The sequence below is a fragment of the Megachile rotundata genome, chromosome 16 (genome assembly GCF_050947335.1).
Source record: "Megachile rotundata isolate GNS110a chromosome 16, iyMegRotu1, whole genome shotgun sequence".
NCBI classification, from domain to species: Eukaryota; Metazoa; Arthropoda; class Insecta; order Hymenoptera; family Megachilidae; genus Megachile; species Megachile rotundata.
The window spans coordinates 12,760,044-12,777,982 of record NC_134998.1 but is presented as its reverse complement, the minus strand read 5'-3'; the positions used below and the strand labels follow the sequence as shown (position 1 = coordinate 12,777,982).

General features: G+C 34.3%; 3 protein-coding genes across 10 annotated transcripts; 2 read left to right on the top strand and 1 right to left on the bottom strand.

Moving 5' to 3' along the window:
• Positions 1-1,167: 1,167 nt before the first annotated feature.
• On the top strand, positions 1,168-3,854 carry Dus3 (Dihydrouridine synthase 3). Its single transcript, XM_003701068.3, has 5 exons — positions 1,168-1,427; positions 1,685-2,948; positions 3,041-3,408; positions 3,483-3,611; positions 3,682-3,854. Exons 1-5 carry the CDS (start codon positions 1,339-1,341, stop codon positions 3,752-3,754), a joined length of 1,923 nt encoding a protein of 640 aa, XP_003701116.1. The 5' UTR covers positions 1,168-1,338; the 3' UTR covers positions 3,755-3,854.
• Positions 3,855-4,097: 243 nt separating this feature from the next.
• Positions 4,098-12,293, bottom strand: LOC100878955 (uncharacterized). 4 transcript variants are annotated; one of them, XR_013040846.1, is made up of 6 exons: positions 9,777-9,915; positions 9,589-9,653; positions 9,157-9,353; positions 5,181-8,372; positions 4,730-4,987; positions 4,126-4,265 (listed from the first exon to the last, which is right to left on the bottom strand). XR_013040846.1 is itself a non-coding variant. In XM_012280342.2 (5 exons), the coding sequence occupies exons 2-5, from the start codon at positions 9,589-9,591 to the stop codon at positions 4,098-4,100; spliced, it is 540 nt and encodes a 179-aa protein (XP_012135732.1). In that variant the 5' UTR covers positions 9,592-9,653; positions 9,777-9,915. The 4 variants fall into 4 exon arrangements, 3 of the variants coding, with proteins under 3 accessions (XP_012135732.1, XP_012135731.1, XP_076397150.1); XM_012280342.2 differs by lacking the exons at positions 5,181-8,372; positions 9,157-9,353 and adding an exon at positions 4,545-4,694 and having other exon boundaries at positions 4,098-4,265; positions 4,769-4,987; XM_012280341.2 differs by lacking the exons at positions 5,181-8,372; positions 9,157-9,353; positions 9,589-9,653; positions 9,777-9,915 and adding exons at positions 4,545-4,694; positions 10,756-12,293 and having other exon boundaries at positions 4,098-4,265; positions 4,769-4,987.
• Positions 6,560-17,762, top strand: LOC100878848 (serine/threonine-protein kinase OSR1). Of its 5 annotated transcripts, none has more exons than XM_012280353.2 (11): positions 6,560-6,701; positions 9,832-9,960; positions 12,293-12,639; positions 13,478-13,590; positions 13,819-14,069; positions 14,200-14,365; positions 14,758-14,993; positions 15,052-15,166; positions 15,246-15,505; positions 15,756-15,942; positions 16,011-17,762. In XM_012280353.2, exons 1-11 carry the CDS (start codon positions 6,622-6,624, stop codon positions 16,086-16,088), a joined length of 1,962 nt encoding a protein of 653 aa, XP_012135743.1. In that variant the 5' UTR covers positions 6,560-6,621; the 3' UTR covers positions 16,089-17,762. The 5 variants fall into 5 exon arrangements, with proteins under 5 accessions (XP_012135743.1, XP_076397125.1, XP_076397128.1 ...); XM_076541010.1 differs by having other exon boundaries at positions 14,200-14,376; positions 14,760-14,993; XM_076541012.1 differs by lacking the exon at positions 6,560-6,701 and adding an exon at positions 7,323-7,345 and having other exon boundaries at positions 14,200-14,376; positions 14,760-14,993.
• Positions 17,763-17,939: the final 177 nt, after the last annotated feature.

Genomic DNA, 17,939 nt, shown 5'->3' with positions numbered 1-17,939 from the left:
CGGATCAGTTGAACCGCTTTGCGGCTCTGACCCTTCTTAACTGTCGTTAATGAATTTCAGCTTGCTGAACGTTTCTTGTTAAAAAGCGTGCAGCCGTGGTACGAGAATGAAGACACGTGCAAAGGAGACAGACAGACGTAAAGAATGCACTCGCACCGGGCTTTCTCCGCATCATTCTAAAAACCTCTTTAAATTCTGTCTATCTCTAATTGGTCAATTACATGATAAGAATTATCAACCTTTACGTAAAATTTTGAACCACTGACATTGGATTTTATGTTTTTGAGAGATTATAACCAGTTACTATGTACCGATGTAAACTTATGAGAAGCCGTATCAGGGCCGACGCGAACATTTGCGGACCGATTTCAAAGATGTGAGCGTAATCTGAAGGTATCAGATTTGAAATAAGTTTAGAAAAACCCAAAAAGTTTCCGACATATGATTCCTTAGAATTGTGAAACTTCTGGGAATCTCGAAAGACAGAGTATGTGGCAATATAATCTGATGAAATAATTCACGCTTTGGATTCAGCTTGAGCCGGCCCTTGATCGTGTAAACGATCATATCGCTGATATAGTTGATAATAAGTTGACAATATAAAGTATTAGTTCCACTTCCTTCTTGAAGAAAATTATTAATCTTGAAGTCTTTAGAATCAATATTTAATGTCAGTCACATGGATTAGTGCGTAGAATCATCGAAAATTTGTAGTTGCTTCGTGACGTTTTTCAATCATGCTTTAACACCTAACAGGGGCCAAAGGTAAAGCAGTATGTAAATGACCGATTTTCATTCTAATAAGTACATTCTATAAAAAAAGTTAGTATACTTCCCATGAAGAACAAATGCAAGAGAATTTTGAAATTTATTCCGCTTCAAATTTTCAAATACCTTTTATGTAGCTACTGTACTCCAGAATTAAATATATTATACGTAGTAAATAAATATATATTCCATTTGTTATGTAAAACTTATATAATAAATGTATTCAACATTCTGTGTACAACAATCATTTACCTTGAATATTATTTATTAATCACGAACTTAGTCTGATGCGACTGTAAACGAACAGAAAAATATAATAATGATATTAACTGAACAAACTTATAAATATACTTCGATAATCGAAAGCTGAAGACTTTTTTAATATAACATTGGACACTGTTGGACACATTATTTGAATTGAAATTTTGGATTTTCCTTAAATTTTACAATTAAAATATTATCATTGTCACAACATTCAATTAATATGCAATGTTTCGTTTTTTTAAATTTTGATTAGCACAGGTCACTAATGATCGATCTCTTGCATTTCGATACATTATAACATTTAAGATGGCAGAGTACAGTGAAAAATGTACCGAAGATTGTTCATTCGATTATAGCGAAGATAAACAAAAAGGTGTATGTTTAATTAAAGAAGAGTAAGTGAATATTATTATACTTCTTACAGTTATTTGGTCTTTCGAAAATTATTATAATCTATTGTATTTTTATATTTCCTAACCTTAAAATGCGAGAACCGCGTGGTTTCCTGTCACGATTTAATTTCCTGAATTTCATTGTTTTTCAAATAATGAAATCATTGCTAATTAATTGTTACATGATTGAATTGCGCATAGTAATTCTAAGTAGTATAACAAGCGACATCATTAATGTATTTGTAATTACATTATTGCAGCTATATTATTGGAGATCACAAAAGACTTCTGAGTGAAGAATGTTTAACAAAAACTGATAAAGAAAAAGTATCACCTAATACAACTAATACTGATGAAGATGCATCCGTATTGCATGAACCACCATTAAAAAAATTAAAAAGCGATGATAAAAGAGAAAAACTTAGAGGTCAAAATAAAGCAAGACCTCCTCCATTTAAGGCACAACGTGAACTGAACTTATGTCCTTGGATAGCAGATCAAGCTGTAGGAGAACCTGAGAAAAAATGTGATAATAAACGATGCACATTTTTGCATGATAGATTTGAATATCTAAAAATAAAGCCAAGTGATATTAGAGATGAATGCTTCTTGTTTAATGTTACTGGCAGATGCTTAAGAGGCACTGCATGTAGAATGGGCTCCAAACATTTGACAGAAGATGGTTTGAATATTGTTGATAAGGAAAAGGAAGAGGAATTTAAGAAGAAACCACCTTCTACAAAAAATCATTTAACAAAACAAATTCAAACTCAACTGAGAAAACACAAATATGATTTTTCCAAAGCAGAAAAGATTGTTAAAGCGAATGAGCCATCTAGAAAAAAATTAGAAAAAGTAGAACAAATTCAAAAACTCTCGGAAGAAATCAAACCAGAAATAACAAATGATTCTAATTCACATATTTCTGCTGTTGAATGTAATGACAAAATTCCTGAAACAGATAATACAATACAAAAAATAGGTCCTGTTGAAGACTATGATCTAATAAAATGTAGAAATTCGGAAAAAAAGAAAATAGACTGGAAAAATAAAATACTGTTAAGTCCTTTGACAACTGTTGGTAACTTACCTTTTAGAAGAATTTGTAAAGAGTATGGAGCTGATATAACTTGTGGAGAAATGGCTTTAGCACCAAGAATATTAAAGGGAGCTCATGATGAATGGGCGCTTGTAAAAAGACATGAATCAGAAGATATTTTTGGAGTTCAACTTTGTGGTAATAATCCAGGTGTGTTAACAAGATGTGCACAATTGCTAAACCAAGAAATCGATATTGATTTCATAGACTTGAACCTGGGTTGTCCTATTGATTTAATTTATAGACAAGGAGGAGGTAGCGGAATGCTTAATCGATTAAATGTCCTAGAAACTGTAGTAAAATCTGTTAATTTAGTAATGAATATACCTTTAACTATAAAAACTAGGACAGGTGTTTACATAGATAAACCTATTGCTCATAATTTAATGCCAAAATTCAATGAATGGGGAGTATCCATGATTACTGTGAGTAAGTTAATTACTTGTTCAAATTCACGTTCTATGATTATCATGAAATACATTGGAACACTTTAATCATTGAGCTTTTTTTTATGTAGGTTCATGGACGATCTCGTGAACAAAGGTATACGAAATTAGCCGATTGGGACTACATAGAAAAATGTGCAAAGGCAGCACAGCCTGTTTCAGTATTCGGAAATGGAGATATTTTATCGTATGACGATTACAAAAGGGTACAGGACACTTATAAAACTATCTGTGGTGTTACTATAGGTCGTGGTGCATTAATAAAACCGTGGATATTTACTGAAATAAAAGAAAGAAAATTGATAGATATATCAAGTAATGAAAGGTTTGAAATCTTAAAGAAATATGCCAATTATGGTCTTGAACATTGGGGTTCAGATACTCGTGGTGTTGAAACGACAAGAAGGTTTATGTTGGAGTGGATATCTTTCTTGCATAGGCAAGTTTATTATATTATAAAATATTACTAGTATTTTATTTGTCGTATAAATAAATAATTCTGTATTTCTTCAGGTATGTTCCTGTAGGTATCTTAGAAAGACCACCGCAAAGAATTAACGAAAGACCTCCGTTTTATCGAGGTCGGGATGAAATGGAGACGCTTATGGCCAGTTCAAATTGCGCAGACTGGATTAAATTATCGTAAGAACATTTTCATTAATCGGTGGCATTGAATACAATAATTATTTTGAAAAGCAATTTTATTTTTCAGAGAATTATTGCTCGGAAAAGTGCCTGAAGGATTTCATTTCTTGCCAAAACATAAGGCGAATTCGTGGAAATAATGTATAGTAAACTGTCAAGTAAACAGAATACTTTTATATTATAATTTTTTTAAATAAAATATTCGTCAGATGGAATAAAGATTAGAAGAATTATGAAGGATCTTTTGTTTTTTTTTTTATTAAGCATTTGAAGTCACAGATAAGGAAACCAATTATATACATTATCTAATAAATAGAACTAATAATAATAATACAGATTATAAATTGAAGCAAATTATGTGTACGATTTTGATGCGTTTCATCGATCGATTAAAGTGTTACTAGAAAAGAGATGTAAGTGTCATTTGCATGGCATTTTCACTCTTTAACCCTCTGCACAACCTTGATCTCATCTAAGTGGAAATTAATAATGATCAGTTATATCTCCGAGGATAGATACGGGCCACATGCAATCACAACCACTGGCGATCTGTTTGGAGAAGGGTTCCCAACATTCTTCATCCCATCGTCGTCGCATTAGCAATAGCCTTCTACTTCTTTGAACGCAATGAAAATTTGGTTCCACACATTTCTGGAAATAAGCACGCGTTTAGTATAATTCTCAGTGAGGTTCGTTGCTTTCATCTACATTCAACTGTTCATATAACAAAGAATACATTACTATACAAATTTATAAAACAAAATTATCCTTCTTTCTTACTATTTCATTAATGCAACTTGCGCATATGATCTGTTAAATTAAAATACATTTTCTAATGGAAGCTTTTGTTTCTAGGTTTTGCGGTAGAAGCTTTTTTTTACAAACCAAAAGCAGTTTCACAAACACATATATAAAAATAAATTGATCTACCTGCTTTGACAAGCTCACAGGCTGTTGAATGTTATCTAGTAAAGAATAACTTTTACAATAAATTTCGTGATAATGCGGAGGTTGGTATTCATAGTCAGAGTCATCTAATTGTACTTTTTTAGTGACGGTTTCGCAAAGACTACGATATTCCTACGAACAAACACAGAACATCATACATTAGTTACCATACAACTCTATTGCTTTCCGTTGATTACATTGCTGACCGGCAGTAAATTGCGATTATTTCTATTAAAAGATTGCTGCTCCGCCTGTTCACGTTCCTCAATATAATCTTCTTCAGGTAGATAAGAGATGAATTGTGCAGCAGATGGAAGCACGCGAGAATGGAGTACACGTTGCCTTTCCAGCATCTCCGAGTAACTTCTGTTGCATTTCCTACAGACGTCGTAAGAAGCATTTCCTAGCACTGCCACAGCAGCGAACTTTATCGACAAAAAGAAATAATTAAGAAAAGGTAATTATAGGAAGGTTAATTAAAATATATGTCTAAGGTTTTAATACAAATTGTTTGGTCATATTACAAAGTTGTAAGCTAATAGAAAATGTAGATAGCTCATTGATAAAGAGTTAAATTTGTGGCAAACGCGAACTATCAATAATTGACGATGGTTCTACCGTTTTGTCAGTTATATTATTAAACGACTGATTCACATTCCGCTTCCATTCCCACTTGGCAGAACCCTCTGCACGCGATTTATGCATTATTAAGTTTGATGGGTCTCTAACACTGGCTGATACCTCCGTGGAAGTTTGAATTTTAACGATGACGCAATATAATACCATACAATTTGAATAAAAAACAAAAACCTAAGACATCTCTGACTTAAAGTGTGCTTTTAGTAACAGAATTCATTACAACTTTCAGCAATGTATTTACACGAATCATGGTTGTTTCTATAAGATCAGTAATTAACTTTCATACAGACTGAGCATGAAGGAAGCAAGAAAAGGAATAGAAAAATTAAGCTTGAAGCTATAAATTAATATCATGACATTTGTTTATTATAATAATGATTAGACATATCTGTAATTGTTTATAATCTTTGTTGAAATTGTAAGTAATTCTTAATTGAAGAATCTTGTGATCCTCAATTGAAACGTGATGTCAGAAATCAGTGTAATATGTTGATCAATCTCTGAAGACTATAACACTGCCACGAAAAACAGTATGAACCAGTCAGCAAGGTCGATCGTGATTGAGCTGACGTGCTTCGCGTCGTATGATATAAATTAGTCTTCCCCATGCCGATCTCTATGATTCGCGGTGCCTTCAAACTGCCAATGAAATAATGCCTAGCAAAAACGATGGAAGAATTTGGAAATTGGACCTGAACGATATTCTTTATATTCTATAAATGATTATTGTGTATATTATTTCCTAAAGTTTTGAAGTTAAAAAATTAACAAATCTTAAAATTATGAAGACTCATAGTTCTGACATTCTAAAGTCTCAAAGTCCCAAGTTTCAAAGTAATGGACTATGAAGGTGATTCAAAAATGTAGAATAGCTATTTTGTTTTAAATGATAAATTATAAAGCAAAAATGAAAACTGGATTATGATTTTCAGGAGAAGAAAAGGAGGCTACCGTGAGAGGAGGCTGGTCGAAACAATATTAACGCGTATTCTCGATGCAGTGACACGTCGGTGTGTGGTAGGTAGTTATCCAATTGACAGTGCCCCCGTCTGACATAGTTCAGTCGACGACGAACTCAGGATGATTCGACTACGTCTCTGGTATCAGTGACGTTCTTTCGAGCTTGCGTTCCGGTAGCCAACAAATTACGTTTTACCGTGTGTCGTTCGTTCAACGGTATTACGAATCGTGGAAGAACATTGTAACGTTGAAAATCGAGATGAAGATTCCCATATGGGTGATGAGAGACGCGATTGTGTTTTGGGACCAGATAACTGGTCCGGTAACAATGAATACGGTCAAGGTTGTCCGTTGTCAGTGATCCGGTTCTTTTTCTGGGTGTTAATAGAGAACTTCGTCCACGAGGGAAAGGAATCGATCGCTTCTTTTGGAATAAACGCGTAAGCGTAGAAAAGGGGGGATGAGATGCGAACGGATCAACGCAATTGATATGGCAGCTGATCTTTGCGCGAATGGATCCGTGAAGTCAACGTCCAGCAGGTGAGATAAATTGATAAGGGAAACGTGATAAGGTATTCTCAGTACTGTGGTCTGGTGTTTGACTGGTCAGCAGTGGAGGATAAAAGAACTTCTTTTTAAAACCTGTAATTCAAATTACGATTACAGAACTTGTTTGAAGCTTAAATAAATTGTGGACCGTTAAGATGGATGTTCTTTGATATATTTTGATTTTGGAATGATTCACTCGGAACATGTAAGCGTGATTTCCCCACATTTTTACATAATGAAATGCTTTAACAGCCGCCACTGCTGTCCGAGTTAACAACCAATTGACCCTCGACCGCTCGTGCAAAGGTTTCATTGATGAATACCGTTGGGCAAATGTTAAATAGTTTACAACTCAAAACTTTTAATTTTCATATCACAGAAAATTTACTAGTTTGACTTTAGAGCATATAAAAGTAATAAAAATTGATATTTCAGGAACTTAAAAATCTAGTAGGCAGCTTTTAAGAGATAAAGAAAATCAAGATTAAGTTCACTGTGATTTAATTTGAAATCATCAAATTGTTTGTTGGTTTGAATGCCACTTGACTCTGTTTCGATGCAAAGTCATTTTAATAAATTCACGTGATGTCTAGGAATTCATGTTAGTAATGATCTGCTACTGTTGAAATGAACATGTAGGTGTCAAGGGCATGTGACTGTCCTCTTCACTTGTTTCTTTCAAGTAAATTACAATTCGTATAGGAACTGGAATATTATATAATTAAATTGACTGAAGTATAGTTTCCTGTGCAGTGTTATGCAGTTTTTCAAGTGATAAATTTTCATTTTCACGATTGCACTGTTCCTTGGAGTCTGTCTGTTCATCAATTATCTGTGTAAATATGCAAGGACAGAATGATTTTGACCTCGGTGTGAAATAAAATATGGCAAAATGAATGTTCGTGTGCTGCTGTCAAATAGAAAAACTGAACACAAACAGATGCTCTATTTGATAACATTGATGTCAATCACCAAGTGTCGTCCTATTTCACCAGTCTTCGGCGAACGTTCTTCGCTGACGGTCACATTAAATGACTCATTTTATGGAGTTTTATAAAACATATTAGACATTGAAGTTTTATATTTAATCAAAAAAATTTCACGTATCATTTGTGTAGTTGACATTCACATAACTTTAGATATTTAATCAGGTCATAGTTGTTTACTTATTTTAGTCAAAGAATGCTAGAGATTAAACTGAGGTAACTACTATTTAGTTTTTCAATTTATATTACATTGTACAGAATTATAATTAAACTTCAATGAACAGTACAATTGCCATAGCAAATTGTGTTGGATGCTGAGGAATTGTAGAGATCAGACGGTTAGCAGACAACTTAGAACATGAAATTGTGAACAGGACAAAGCTCATAAATGGGAGCGATTTACAGAGAAGAGGCTATTAGACTCGTTAGTTTAGGGAATCAATTAGATTGTTCGTTCTAAGTGGCAAGGACGCGCCAAGAATCCCATCAAATATCTACGTGATGTGTTTACTATTGTTCTAGTACGTTATTTGCTCCACATTGGTGGTCACGAAACGGCTAATGATCGTTCTGTTTTTCGTCGTTCTGTTTTTCGTCGTTCTAATCATTCTGTTTTTTCCTTCTACAAGACGGAGACCCTCATTTTCCAATTTGCATGTTATTCCGGCTCAGTCAACTGAAATTAACAGTCGGTTATAACTGAAGATTAAGAACTATGTTAATGTTACAGAGTCAAAATTTATTATTCTTAAAAGCGAAAGAGGAACAGACGTGTAATTTGTTTCTCAATTACAGTTGCTTTAAAGCGTATCATGCGTGAAACGGTAGACGTTCTTGTGGTAAACCTTCTATTTAGGTTAAAAGTTTCATTTCCTGAATAGAACAGTGACTTTAATTTACGTTTATAGCCGTCGTGGTATTCTACCTACGTTCATTTTGCGTCTTCTTTACAAATTTTTCGTTTATTCCCATGTACACGCAAACTTACATTAATTTTGATCCACTTTAAAATATATGAAGAATATCAAATATGATTAATTGTCTTAAATTCTGCTAATCTTACAAAAGTTTCCATCGTGAAATGGAATATTTTTTGTGATACCTTTTTCTTAAAATAAGAAGCTTGTGTACCCATGTAACTATACAGAAGAGGAATGCTCACAAGTAGCTGATATTTGAAGAGATAATTAGACCATGCTAGCAAGATATTTTCGCGAAGACGGATTTAAACTTGTTAGCAGATCACTGATGACGTGCAGTAAAGCCCACTCAGTATTCATGAGATGGAAATTATTCCTTAAAGTTCTTTAAATTCCATGAAATTCACTTGATTATGCTGTGTCTACATTTCTCAGATTTTCAATGTTAATTGTCTGTCTTCTACACTTTTCCTTTGACTTTTATTAATAATAATTTATATAATAAGAAATATAGTTTCTTGAGAGACAAAGAGAACATACAGTTGAAAACCTCCAAGGGTCCATTTGCTATCAGATTATTTTTAGGTAGCAAGATAGGGGCTACCCCTCGATGCTAACTAAAAATAGCCACTAAGGCCAATCCAGCTCCAATTATTCCATTTAGGTATTTAGGTGACAATCGACTGACCGCCAATTTAGAAATATTCCACACGATGACAACCCGGGGACCTCTGCCACTGTTGTCAATGAATATAAATAATATCATAGCATGATAGAAAAATATCTTTGAATAACACTATTAATTAAAACCTCTCTCTTCTTTGTAATACTTTCAAAGTATCAGTTCTATGCAAATTTTAAAAACTGAGACTTGCAAAAGCTGTATAAAAAGTATTGAATATATTAACAAAAAGCTATATACATGTTTGAAGAAATTTCATTATAGGTAATCCTAGTTTAAGAAATTCCTACCATCTATTTTATCCTCCTTTTATCATCATTTCTGTCTTATGTATTTTTCCTCCTCCCAAAGAAACCTGTTAATAAACATTGAACAGTAAATTTAGTGTTAGGTTAGGAACAGGAAATGTAAGTTCTATTCTCAATTAACAAGCAAATGTAGCAGACTGTTAATAGATTTGCAGTTTATTTGTGCTTACGTATGACGCCTGAAAGAAGGCAACTGTTCTAACAGAGATGTTACTTTGTGTACAGAATTGCGGGCAGCATGAGGCAACGTAAGACCGGTACGTTGGGCGCCACGGCGCCTATACCCGTGAAGGAGGACCGATTGAAATTCCAAGACAACAGGTTCTTGACGACATTCGTACTCGGTCGAAATAGGTTAGTATTTTTTAGGCCATTTTCAATATTTCTACATCCACCAATTCAATCAAGAAAACGTGAATCTCATGATTTCAAACATCGATTGACGATTATTAAATTAGATTGGTTAATTTCTGCGCATGCCCTGTATCGTCGAGTGATTAATACAGATTTCTAACTTTTATAATTTTGAATCGTAACAACAACAATTTATAAAAGTTATATACTGCGACAATGTACTGTGTCCATAAATTCCTGATTCGTAATTTCAACATTTTGGCGCGTATTCGACTAGTATCGATAACTCGATAATAGCGATCACGTGACCTGTTCGATAGTCATATTTTATTCACGTCATTTCGATATTTAAATTCAACTTCAGAAAGTCTGAATTGTTTTCATCAATCACGATAATTGCTTCTCTATTGGAATTATGCGTAGTACAATAAATTTAGACGGAGAATCGCTAAATTTAAGCGCAGTTTGCATTGCAAATTAACACGTGCAGTTAACATCCTTATAAATGAGTTATTACGAACCGACAGACGTACTAATAGTTAAACGGTAAACAGCGTAAGTTTTCTTAATGACGTAGTAATACGTGTATGATAATTAAAACGTTCAAAGTTGTTGGCGCGCGGTACAATTGGAAGATGCAACCATGTATACGCTTCTCGTTTTAAAAAATATTTGGTAAGATCCTTCAAATTTTCTATTTTTAATTGATAAAAATTTGTATTAAAAAATGATATAAGTCACTCTAAAAGCACACTTTAGTTCGCGAATGAATATTTATATGTTTTAAAATCTTACCAAAGCGAGGTAACCTAGTCGATACATCGCTGCCGAATTTTCGATTCTTCGCGCTTCGATGATTTTCCACCGTTTGATATCACGAATTGAATTACTATTCTAGCTACCCTTGCTTGGTCTTTTTATATCTTATATAAATTCTGATCATCTGTCACTTCGAAGTTAAAATGTCAGTGGCATAGATCTCCGTGCAAATAATAAAATCTGATAGCATGATAGTCGTTTCGTTCGTTTGTTAAACGTTTTAATTGAATTCTGTAATCGTACCGATCGAGACGAGTGTTGATATCGATAAGTCGACAGTTCGTTTGGCGCCATTGCGGTTAGTTACTTTTTTCTTTCTTTATTTTTTATAATGTTTCTTTATTTTTGCTATTGGAAATTTCGTGTTGAAATTTCATTTCTTATTACAAATTTTGATATTTTAAATTTACAAATTTAAAAATTTTGAAATTTAAGAATTTCGATATTTTGAAACTTTCGATTTGCAACAATCGCAAATGACAGTTAATCAAAATTCGATCTCATCGCCCATCCCGCATTGAGTTTCCCCCTCAAGGATGTATTCTATGCCTGTTTTCCTAAGTCCATGTTCTTAATATACGCTCGAACAACGATGAAAGCACTTCAATTATTAATTGCCGTGAACGTGCTGCCGACGCGGAGTTTATGGTGGGATTCGACTTCGACAGACGGACCGGGATTAACCTTAATATCGCGGTCACGTATCACGCGACAACTCGTTCTTTCGCCGAAAAAAACATTTCCAACTGTTCGGTAGTAGGTGGCAGACCGCACGCACCAGACTGCTCTACTTATGTTGGATAAATTTTAATCCCCGGTTATTCAACGCATATATCTGGAAACGTGAGTAAATCTTTGACAGTGATATTCAAGGAAGATTAACGGGATCGCGTGGGTTTAAGTTTATTCGATGCTTTTATTTAATTTCATTCGATCCACGCACTTGTCGGTCGATGCAAATCGAAGCACGTGACACTTTTTTGAAATTCCCTCCAATTCTTTATTACGAAACTTGATACAACTTTGTTTTAAAAATTATTTATTTAATAGTATCATTACATCGCATTTGAAATTTCTCTGGATGTAGTCTTTTTTATTATTGAATAAGACTTTTTAACATATTACATTGTTCTGGATTAGAATTTATTGCGCGAGCAGTTCTTTTCTCGAAGAAAGATCAATCAGCTTAATGAATCAGATTGGGGCTTGCGTAGGTTGAGTCGACGTTTTGTCGACGCATTTATTTTGACAACATTACATGTAATTGAGACTTAATAAACACATTAGTGACTGCCCAAATACATGTGTATGTATTACATTGAATATAATATATCTTTAGTAAGTAAGAATGTGGAAACTTGTAGTTTTGGAAACCTGAAGGTTAAGGAATTTTACAAAGACAAAAATTTGAATATTCATGGACTTGTTTACACGTTTTGTAACTTTGGAATCTGACGATCGCTCATAGAAATATCACTTTAAAAAATTAACGCAAACTTCAATGTTTCCATAGAAAAATTTCACCGGACGTCCTGCCTTCTTGTTCGCCGGGGATTTTCCGACAGAAGTCCTTTCGCGCTTCATCGCCGTCGAAAAGTGCTGGCGCAAAAAATGCATCAGTGACGAATAATCACGAGCACGCATGCGCTGATCTGATCAGTCCACGTGAGTCAAAAACGTCTAACAGCAGTGCTCGGTCAAAAAGTGGTGTGTTGCTTCTTGCACGGGGCACCCGAGGTACCAGCAAGCACGCACGTCTTGGCACGGCACTGGCGAACAAAATGGCGTCCTCGAGCTCTACCACGGTGGTGCAGGGCTGGCCAAACACCAAGGACGACTATGAGCTGAAAGAGGTTATCGGTGAGTAATGTTTCCACGACGCTTTTCTCATTTATCTCGATGACGAAAACTTTTCATTGAGCTCTTCAGGATGACGATCTATCTCGTGGAACACATTCACCGGGTCTCAGCGGCCAGCTACTTCTGCTTCTTGATATTATCTAGAGAGATCCTTGGCTCGGTACCTGAACGTTATATAAAACCGTGAATTCACGGGTTAATGGTTGACGAGCTGTCGATTATTTTATGATCAACAGTGACGAGGCTTAAATTGACGCATTGTCCTTATCCGTGTTTACGCAACTGTTTCTCTCGCTCTCGTTCCCGATGTTCGCTATCTCCCTTGCTCTTGACAAGGCACGTATACCGGTGCTTCGAACATCCTAACCTCGTTAACCTGCTAAAGAAACGGAACTGGCGATTATGTTGCATATACACTGCGTGTCATAACTATAAAACTGCCATAAAATTTTCAGTTTTTGCACAAGGTGTTCCACTTTTTTCCCGCAATTCTTTATGTACCCATTCTGTAAGGTGATGTTCAAACTTTGACCCTTAGGTACTTTATGTGGAAATTATAACAGGAATACAAACTGATAGTGAACTGCTTTCTTGCTTAATATCTTGTAAGAACAGATTGTTGATTCACATTGAGATCTGATTCTAAAATGATGTCTGTTACTGTAAATGTAGGACTGGCATTTAGAACTTACTGCACTGTAGATTTTCTCTAAAGAACAGTAGATTAAATACACTAAGAAAAGAAAACTGATTTGTTGTTGTTTCACAAATGAAAAATCATTGAGTCTTATGTATTTTTAAAATTGTATTAAATAGTGACTTTCTGCTTCAATTTCAGGGGTGGGCGCGACCGCCGTAGTCCACGCGGCATTTTGCATTCCGCGGCAAGAAAAATGCGCGATCAAAAGAATAAATTTAGAAAAATGGAACACAAGTATGGACGAACTGTTGGTAAGAACTTTATACTTATTTTTATCTGTAATCTGTATATCTGTAAATTACATGTACATACATTTCATTGATTTTTCACAATAAATGGAAATATTGATAAGATAATGATGTCAGTTATTATAGATGATTACAATCTCCATATTTGCTCAAATAACTGTTGAGATTTTAATGTGTTTAATATTACTTACAAAGTATTTCTCATTGATAATAATTTTTTATTTCAAATAGAAAGAAATACAGGCCATGTCCTCCTGTAACCACGAAAACGTTGTCACATATTATACATCTTTTGTGGTAAAAGAAGAGCTCTGGCTGGTCCTTAGGCTTCTAGAGGGTGGATCCCTTCTTGATATTATTAAACACAAAACAAGAACCACAAATTGTAAACATGGAGTATTTGATGAAGCTACAATAGCTACGGTGCTACGTGAAGTACTCAAAGGTCTTGAGTATTTTCACAGTAATGGACAAATACATAGGTATATGAATGATTATTTGTATACAGAAAGTAAGATATTACAAAAGAAAAAAAGTTTCTTCAGAGTTTAACATGAATATATATGATTCTCTTATATATGTGAACAAATTTTAATAGCAGAATAATAATAGGGATATCAAAGCTGGGAATATCCTACTAGGAGAAGATGGTACCGTACAAATAGCCGATTTCGGCGTAAGCGCTTGGCTCGCAACGGGTCGAGATTTAAGCAGACAGAAAGTCAGACATACGTTTGTGGGCACTCCATGCTGGATGGCACCTGAGGTCATGGAGCAGGTGAGAGAGGAAAGTAACATTACAATTTCTTAGCTTGCGTTTTTTGTGCCTCTATTATGTTTATTTGAATTATATTATTTATTAACTTCAGAAAATCATAGATACGATTTTATGTTGCAAAAATATAACATGATAGCTCTATGTAGTAGTTACATGTTCAGTGATGTAGATTATGCAGTTATGGTACTTGTCAATGAACCTCATTAGTTAATATAAATAACAAATAGTTAATAGGTAAACAGTTATTTTTATGGTACAAGTTTTACATTTCATTTATGTTATGTTAAGGTGAAGCATGTTGCCGTTTCAAAGCATGTCTTGATCTTGCTATTGGCATTCCATCTCAGTGTGTACACTGTAAAATCAATTATGATATGCGTATAATTTTGCAGGACCATGGTTACGATTTCAAAGCCGACATCTGGTCACTTGGCATTACTGCAATCGAAATGGCTAGTGGTACTGCTCCATATCATAAATACCCACCAATGAAGGTGCTCATGTTAACATTGCAAAACGATCCTCCTACTCTGGACACTGCCGCTGACGATAAAGATCAGTACAAGGCATATGGTAAAACATTCCGAAAAATGATCGTTGATTGCTTACAAAAAGATCCAACGAAAAGGTGAGTTTTTTTTAACGTCTTTAAATTGATGTGAATACTACTTCAAGCTACTTTTTAGACCCACTGCGACGGAGTTGTTAAAACACCCATTTTTCAAGAAAGCAAAAGATAAGAAATATCTGCAACAAACTTTGGTAGCTATTGGGCCTAGTCTTGAAACTCGTGTACAAAAGGTACATCTCGGTTACTGTTGGACCACAACGATATTTGGGGTTTTGGAATACCTCTGATAGTGCATTAAATATCTTGTAGGCCTCAAAAAGACAACCTGGCACATCAGGTCGTTTGCACAGAACAGTTACGGGAGAATGGGTTTGGTCATCGGAGGAAGAAGATAGCGATGCGTCTAGCGGAGACGAAGGCAAAGAAGCTTTACCGGTCAATACGATTGAGAACCCTAGCAGCGAAGAGGAGGAAGAAGAATTTTATGGAGTGGTGAAGTCGGCACCTAGTCAGCTTGTTGTGCAAGCTACAGACCAGAACGTTCCTATCAATTTGGTGCTAAGATTACGGTACGTAATGTTAACCTTGCGTACTTTAATTCTTTGTGCATAAGACAAGTTGGAAGCTTAAACAATATATAATCCTGTGTTATGTTGTACCATTATATTTATTGCAGGCGTCCTGAATCACATTTTGCCACCGAAGATAATTCCATGTATGCATGTCTTGTCCTATCCTAAATCCAACCTCCATCTGTTAATTTAAATACTTAAGACTGCGCTACAGTATATAAATTACGGAAGAATTAATCAATTTTAGAAATCAGAAACGAGAACTTAACGACATCAGATTTGAGTTTGCTGTTGGAGTAGATTCTGCTGAAGGCATTGCTGCAGAACTAGTCGGTGCAGGTTTAGTCGACGGCAAAGATATTGTCGTAATAGCAGCGAATTTACAAAAATTAATAGACAGTGCCGGCCAATTACGAACAGTAACATTTTCATTGGTGAGTTCTCAACAAAAAGACAGATGGTTTTTAGACTAATTGAAAACTAATTGAAAATTTTTGTTTAGAATTCTGGTCATGCAGCCAATGAAGTGCCAGATGATAAAGCGTTAATAGGATTTGCTCAGATCTCTATCACCGATTAAACACTTGCAGCGCATTCAGAAATTTCAGGATACCGTTCTTGAGCATCGTTCAGAGAATGGAAAGTATCAAAAGCTCGTTGATATTCTCATAGTTGAGAATAGTTTGAAAGATTTACAAAATTCGTAGCATTGTCCTTTATACTACATTTTTTCTACAGCTTTTGCTACTTTCACTTCTTGTGTGGGTTTTAACAAAAGTGCAATAAAGTACGCAAAATGCAAGGCATAAATATAGAGGACTCACTTTGTATGGACTGTTTGAATGCAAATTCAAAGCTACGTACCGACACGAAGTTTATGGGAAACAGATTATTTACGGAATCTAAAGAATTGTTCCAAAGAACAATTTAAAAAATTTTTGAAAAATATGTTCTTATGCTTTGTTTTTTTATAGAAAACAAAACTGGACAGAAGTTGTTAACTTGTTTGGAATAATTTACTATAGCAAAAGGATCAATGAATTCCGTCATCTAAACTCTGAACCCATGGCATCGTCTCACGCATACCCTTTTGTGTGCACGTTGACAAGGCAAGAGAACGGATATTCAAAACAGAAAGAAACAGTATCACTTGTACTGGCTTAAGTTTTCACTCGCTCTAATCATTAATGGCTGTAGTTCCACGTATTCAATTTATATCACTCATTATCGCATTAATTTCTATGTAAATATTAGTAATCGAATTTCAAGTTAAGTAAGATGCTTACCGTGAATGAAAGACAGAATTTCAAATAACTAAGCAAATGCGAAACAATTTTGTCGAAGGTGCTTAAACATCTGACTTAATTATTTGAAATACATTCAAATGAATATTCTTTTTGCGGTTAAGAATTTTTTAGTTGACACCGCACGTTAAACGCCGCATCATGTACTAAAGAAAAAAGCAGTTGTCGGTCTTTTGTACCGTATAAATCGTTTAGCGTATTTTCCTTATGCTTTAAGCTACAGGATCGTAGATGATACGAAAGTACTAATGAAACGTATTTTGTACTTAATTAAATAGAGTTATGAATAGTGGATTTATTATTTTCTGGCTTTATAGATGCGGATTAGCCAGTCGAGAAGAAATTGTTCACGTGTCTTTGAAAGATTTAATAAACGAGCACAGGTATTTTTAGAAATGGTCTATAACCGTTTAAAGTTTTACTCGAATCAGATTCAACATTATACATATATTGTGTACAGAATTATTTATGTTCGATAAAATGATTTCATAATGTCAAACATACCTATGTATTCATTATTTTTTTTTGTTTACATTTTTTTCTTCTGATTCTACCGGACAAATATAACACCTAAAAATGTAACTGTTTTTAGAATAATATTTAAGAAATCAGTTTACTATACCATTACTAGATTATCATTTTTTTGTTTAAAAAATTTAAGTGAAACATGAAAGACTTGGATTGTCTGATACAAAATACACGAGAACCGCGTTAACAGATGGACTACTGTGTCATAGAAATTTAACTATAATTAGGAAAGATCGATATTGAGAGCAGAATTAGTGATTTATAATAGAACAATGACACATGTATAAATCAGAAAGAGTAATGAAATACTCAGACGACGTTACTTGAATTATTATGGATACTAAAAATTAAAATGTATGCATAAATGAAATATTTGTGGCTTAAAAAATGGGTTTCACAAATAAAACCTGAATTTAATCTTGTGAATGAAACTTTTTAATTAAACTAGAATTCCTGCAGCTGTTGTAAGAAGTGGTTCATTTTTGTTTTAGATTTACAGTAGATTTTTACGAAGCGTGTGCAAAATAAAAGTCTATTTGTATTTAATAAGATTGTCATATCACAGCAAGAGAAACTGTTACTAAAAGAGTGAATAAACT